Raw genomic sequence first — 6859 nt, forward strand, 5'->3', positions numbered from 1 at the left:
TGTCTGTCTGTCTGTCTGTCTGTCTGTCTGTCTGTCTGTCTGTCTGTCTGTCTGTCTGTCAAGAATCAAAAGGGAAGATAAGATGCAAAATAATCCTAGTTAAATATTTTTTTTATAAAAACATCTAACCAGCTAAGCCCACGAGGTAGAGCGGGCTGAACATAAAACAAAACTCAAAATCCGAGTAAAGAAGGCACCGCATCAATAATCAGTATAAATATCAAGTTTAATGTGCGTATCACAAACCGGCCCTTCTGGCGTGGCCCCAAAACCTGACGGCCAATCCGTCCCTTCCCACAGTCTACCTTGCTTGTAACTCCCCCCCACTCCCCCTCCCCCCTCCCTCTCTCCCTCTCCTTCTCCGACTGTTGCTCCCTTTCCCGCCATGCCCTCACTTCAAGCACTCGTCCTCGCAGCAGCGGGGTCATCACGCGCGCGGCTCTGTCTCTCTTGTCTTTCTCGTTTAATCCCGCCTGGGATCTATTCTCTCTCTCGCGGGAGCACCGGGTCAACGAGGCTCCGGTGTTCAGAGCCCCGGGACAGGACATACGACTCCTGACACATGGACGGTGGCTGCTCGGTAGAGACGCGAGTACCGGGACTCATCAACAAAGTAAGTCCAGCGACGAGGCGATAGAAACAAATGATGATCAGTTGGTAAACCTTATATAACCTGAAGCATGGATACAGGTTGTGTCAGTAAGGCTATAGTTTTGTTGTTAATTAAGAAACCCGAAGGGTCACAGACAGTCTGGATGAAGGCTGTTGAATGAGAGCCAAAGCAACGACCCATGAACCATGAAACTACAGATTTAGTCAATAGGCAAGGAATGTTGATCTCTGTCGCTCCTTGACCTAAAAAAATAAGTAGCCTTTATCCTTTGATTATCCTTTGGGAATTGGATTGTCACTGGTTACTTAACACAGTAAACCTTAAGTATAGTTTAGATAGTATTAATATTCAGCTTGTCATTCTGCTTGCAAACATCAGCGGAATTATTATCATTATTAGGCAGCCTATTTGGCTTTTGATTATTAAGATTGATATTATGTTCATTATGAGACTATTATTATTCAGCTAGGCCTATTAGGCTGATAGCAGGATGCTGCTGTCTTGTCCTTCAGGCCAATTGTCTGTTCAGGCTGTTCTAATTCTCATGTAGTTCGATTGTAAATTATGATTTTAATGATCCTTACTTCCTATAGGCCAACATATTTGATTGTGTTGTGCCATTAGAGTTAATAAACACATGACACCAAACGTCACTATATTATATACAACATTTAAAACCCTCATAATAAGAATGATTTCAAAAATGAATTTATTAACCATTTTTGGTGTATACTATATTCGGTCCTCGTTGGAGTTAAATAGTTGACCTGAACATCGATATTGATATCTGTAAATTAATTGTTAATTGCAGAAACCTTATTAGACTAGTTTATTTCCAAGCGTGTTGCCACTATTTAATATATTGATCTATGCTTAATTAAGCCTATACATGTATTGATATAATGTAATAATAGGCTAATTTTTCTAATTGAATATTGTATTGATCTTATTTAATAGTATATTGATGATAATATATTGATGTAATGCAAACAATTCTAGAGTTTAAACCAATAAATAGATAAATAAAGGCCCTGCCTGGGCCTTTATTTATCTATTTATCTTTAGGGAATTTGAATTGTACAATCACATCTTCCTGATGCAACTTCTTCAAGTTTGCTTTCAGTTGTAATGATCTCATCAGTTGGGTGGAATTGTTGTTGGAACATGTGTTGAGAGAGACACTTCACCTATTGGCTGTTTCAACGTGAGTGAGATAACTAGTTATCCTATGGAGAATGGCACTTGGTACGCATGTGTTTTAGTCAGACTGTGTGGTCTGCCTGATTGCGTCTCAGTCACTTAAGTCAGTTGCGCTTGAAGTGGTCTGTGGATATGGGTTTTTGTATAGACTATGGGTTTGTGTAGGCATACATGGTCTTTGGTTTGTGTGTGTGTGTGTGTGTGTGTGTGTGTGTTTGTGTGTGTGTGTGTGTGTGTGTGTGTGTGTGTGTGTGTGTGTGTGTGTGTGTGTGTGTGTGTGTGTGTGTGTGTGTGTGTGTGTGTAAAAACTAAATGCTGCCTAACAATAAAAGTGAATAATGTTGCTTTTCGGATTCAAGGCTATGCCTTTGATGGAGCTTATCTAATTTACAGTAGAATCACAAGCCCAACCTTCCTCAACTGGAAGACGAAAACAAAAAAGAAATGCAAACATTACAGGAAACCGAAAGAGTCACATTTACAACAAAAGCAGACATTAATGTATTGAAACGTCTTCCAGTGCATTGTAGCGTTAAGTTCATTTATCTCCGTTTACATTTCTGCAGCTAATAAACATGTCTGTCAACAAAAGGCTAGCCGCACCACTCGTCTGTCTGTCCATCTGCATGACTGTCTGTATTTCTGTCCATCCTAAGGATGTGGTTTTGTCAATAGTAATTGTAGAGTATTTTGGTATAAAGGCTGATTCTTAATCCTTTGTGATATATGTTAAACATGGATGTGTAGGTCTACATTCTATGTGTGTGTGTGTGTGTGTGTGTGTGTGTGTGTGTGTGTGTGTGTGTGTGTGTGTGTGTGGGTGTGGGGATGTGTGCGGGAAAAGAGGAAGAAATCAAGGCAGTGTTGAGAGTGTGTTGCATGATGAGATTCTCGTTTCATACATATGTAACTAAAGCGTAACGAAATCAAAAACCCAAACAAAAGTAGGTCAAACAGCATTTAATCCTCCACTTCCACCTGAAACACGGATGGCCACTTTATTCACACCACATACAATATTTATAAGGGATGGAATTTGACCATTGTTGAGTTTGGTTGATGTTGGTTATTACAGGTCATTTTAGGGGGCAGTATACAGTATAGCATTGTTGCCATGGGGATAGTACCAACCGACCATGTTGACCATGTGAATACCCCTATAACAATATGCAAGACACCATGCAACAGTGTTGACGAACTCAAGTGAGGACGTAAAAAAAGCCATAATTTAGTTTCAACTATGAATCTTGACATTCTTTTAACTTCGTCAATGGCAGATACTAAGCCAAAGAGTGGCGATGTGTGTGTTCCAGCGCGGCTTGCTGATGTCAACCAGTCGCCGTGTCTGTCTCCAAAGGCTTCAGTATCTCAGTCTGGCAATACTGCCCTCATTTATGTCTTCAATATTGTTCTGGTTAGGAGGGCGAGGGAGCATAGCGACAGAGCGAGTTTGGGAGGGGCAGAGAGAGAGAGCATGGTGAGAGAGGGAGAGAGAGCATGGTGTGTGTGTGAGAGAAAGAGAGAGAGAGCATGGTGAGAGAGGGAGAGAGTGCATGGTGTGTGTGTGAGAGAAAGAGAGAGAGAGCATGGTGAGAGAGGGAGAGAGTGCATGGTTTGTGTGAGAGAAAGAGAGAGAGAGAGCATGGTGAGAGGGGGAGAGAGCATGGTGTGTGTGTGAGAGAAAGAGAGAGAGAGAGAGAGGGAGAGAGAGAGAGAGAGAGAGAGAGAGAGAGAGAGCATGGTGAGAGGGGGAGAGAGCATGGTGTGTGTGAGAGAAAGAGAGAGAGAGAGAGAGAGAGAGAGAGAGAGAGCGAGAGAGAGAGAGAGAGAGAGAGAGAGAGAGAGAGAGAGAGAGAGAGACGGTAGGGGTGTGTGTGTGCGTGTGCTGGGGGGGGGGGTTGCAGTCTACATAATCCATGGCTTGCTTTTCACCTAGGTATTCTGATATGTGTTTATTAAAGCCAGACCGTGCGTGTGTTTAGAAAGAGGGGAGACAAGATGGGAAGGGGAGGGCGTATCGTTGGATAGCGAGCGGGGGACGTAGAGGGAGGGAGAGGGGGGGAGGGAGGGAGAGAGGGAGGGAGGGGGAGAGGGCGGGAAGGAGCAATTTAGTGTGAAATAAAACACATGCACGCACACACACAAACGCACACACACAGTCAGATAAACATGCTCTCAGTTTAGGTAGAAACAAGAGGGAGCCGCCTGGCAGTAATGCATGCGTACATTTCCTGAGCTCAGCTGATGAGACACTATAAATGTGTGCACATCAACTGTTTTTATAAAACGTGGTCCTAAAGCCATGTCATGCCACGTTCAAACACATAAAATATGTAAATATGAGTTTAAGGATTTCGATACAGTTGTAAAGTGTGGATTAAGTAGGACTAGGTAATACTGAAAACATTTTTATCACTATAAGCATGGGGAAAAGAAAAACAATCTAGATAAATATCACGATAAGCATATGCGTTAACAGTCTAACTGAGGGCCATTACAATGAAGTATAAGGGAATTTAAAGAATGGAATCAAACATAAACTGCTTTACTTTACTCTTCAAATTTCATATTAGGAAAAAGGTTAAGGGTATATTTTCTCATCGCAATCAATGAAGGTGATAAAATACCAATAAAACATGATAAACGATAATGATTGATCGATCCTTCAGCCCCAAATTTAAAGTTGCAATGTGTAACGCGTAGTTTAAAATAACCAGGACATATATATAGTCAAGGCTGATTGATAATGATTTTAATAATATTATCAATAACATAACACCCTACAACTGATATATTCTACAGATAAAAACTGCTGGTCCATACCTCTCTTATTTGTTTAAGACTCGTTGTTAACTACACTCCCTAAACCCCTCCCACTCACTCCACCAAGCTAGCCGAGCTACGCTAGCTCACGTCTCAGACAGTCAGTTTGAGTGGGCATAACACCGTTATTGAGTTTTTATTCTGTAATGTCTACTGACTCAAGCCTCTTTTAGAGGCTCAATCTCAATCCTCTAACTTTAAGTATTTATTAAGGCTATGTCGGGTGGTTGAGTTGAGGTATTTGGTAAGTTTAGATGTGTGTCTTGTGTTTATAACACCAGCGCTCTCTCCCTCAGTAGGAGAGCCACAGACCAGGGGCTAGCAGGCAAAGGCAATCGCAAAAATGAACCTTCATCCATTCAAAGCGTGTTTGGGGGGATTTTGACATTTGAATGCCCTGATGGGATTGAGATACAGTAGAGATAGTCAGTGCCCTGATGATCTCCTGTTCCTCCTCCCAGTTCCTCCCAGTGCAGTGGCAGCGCCCCCTGGAGGCTGAGGGCTGATGGAGCAGCAGGCGAGAGGAGACAGCGTCAGCCCTGAGGGCCGAGGGGAGGGGGCGGGGGACAGCCCCGACTGCCCCGGCCGCCCTGGGGTCACCACCCCTCCGGCGGAGTCCCGGGCCCAAGGGCACAACGGCACCACGCTGAGACCGCTCAGGGGCTGGGCAACGGACGCCAGCGTACCACGTAGGGAAACACGCACTGCTCTTAGGGTGGTACGCACACAACGACGCAACACACACTGGGACATAGAGGGGGAAGGGAGAGAGAGAAAGATAGAGAGAGAGGGAGAGAGAGAGAAAGAGAGAGAGAGGGGAGAGAGAGAGAGAGAGAGAGAGAGAGAGAGAGAGAGAGAGAGAGAGAGAGAGAGAGAGAGAGAGAGAGAGAGAGAGAGAGAGAGAGTTGCTAATGTTAATTTGGAGGTCACTCTGTGTGACTCAAACCACAGCAACACACAAACAAACACAAATGCACACACACACACACACACACACACACACACACACACACACACACACACACACACACACACACACACACACACACACACACACACACACACACACACACACGCACACACACACACACACACACACACACACACACACATGACTCTACGCTAAGGTGATTGACAGCTGGTAGGTAGGCGCCCACACAGGAAGAACAGCTCCCAAAAGTTATCCAGCACTGCTAACACAGTGAAGAGGTAACACCCAGTACATCCCAGTACAGTACAAACCAGCCCAGAGCAGTAGCATTAACACCCAGTTCATCCCAGTTCATCCCAGTACTATACAGACCAGTCCATAGCCTTAGCATTAACACCCATCCCCTCCCCCTCTGCAGGTCTCATGATTCCGCTGTTCTGCGCGGTGGAGCGTGCCAGCGCAGGGGGCGTGGCCTGCGACCAAGAGGGCCGTGGCGAACGGCACGCTGACTTCGTATTGGTCGGTCGGGACGTTCTCTTCAGCCGACTGGTGGAGACGGCCGTGCTGGCACTTGGCTACACACACTCTGCAGCTGCGCAGGCCAGAGGTGAGACACAAACACACACACACACACACACACACACACACACACACACACACACACACACACACACACACACACACACACACACACACTCACACTCACACTCACACTCACACTCACACTCACATACACACACTCTGCAGCCACGCAGGCCAGAGGCAAGACCCCTTGGGGGACGGGGGGTATGGGAGTATGTGTGTGTGTGTGTGTGTGTGTGTGTGTGTGTGTGTGTGTGTGTGTGTGTGTGTGTGTGTGTGTGTGTGTGTGTGTGTGTGTGTGTGTGTGTGTGTGTGTGTGTGTGTGTGTGTGTGTGTGTGTGTGTGTGTGTGTGTGTGTGTGTGTGTGTGTGTGTGTGTGTTCCTGAATGTCTGCATATTTTTCTGATGATCCATCCACTTACTATCAATCACAAATTGTTGGCCTCCTTTACCAACTGAGTAAGAACTTGCAAATGCAATAATCGTGGTAGTTGTCATTAACAGACAGTTAATGTCAGAGTCTGACATTAATTGTTTTACAGTATGTAATTGTACTGCATCTGACAATATCTCATCTTTCCCAAGCCCCATCGACTCTTGACTTGTAAGCGTCTTTATGATGGCGCTAATGTTAATGTTAATATAGTGTTGTAAAGTCTTAATGATGACTTGATGACTTTTACGATGGTACAATTTTTTACCACACCCAG

At 44.6% G+C, this 6859-nt stretch overlaps 1 protein-coding gene across 1 annotated transcript in view; it reads left to right on the forward strand.

Moving 5' to 3' along the window:
• The first annotated feature begins 474 nt into the window (after positions 1 to 474).
• Positions 475 to 6859, forward strand: part of LOC130380954 (DNA-binding protein SATB2-like) — a 29315-nt gene continuing 22930 nt past the window's right edge. The window contains 3 exon segments of the mRNA XM_056588380.1: positions 475 to 613; positions 5098 to 5325; positions 5986 to 6174. Coding sequence (XP_056444355.1) covers positions 5142 to 5325; positions 5986 to 6174 — 373 coding nt within the window. The 5' untranslated portion in view covers positions 475 to 613; positions 5098 to 5141.

This window comes from Gadus chalcogrammus, chromosome 4 (genome assembly GCF_026213295.1).
Source record: "Gadus chalcogrammus isolate NIFS_2021 chromosome 4, NIFS_Gcha_1.0, whole genome shotgun sequence".
Taxonomy (NCBI): domain Eukaryota; kingdom Metazoa; phylum Chordata; class Actinopteri; order Gadiformes; family Gadidae; genus Gadus; species Gadus chalcogrammus.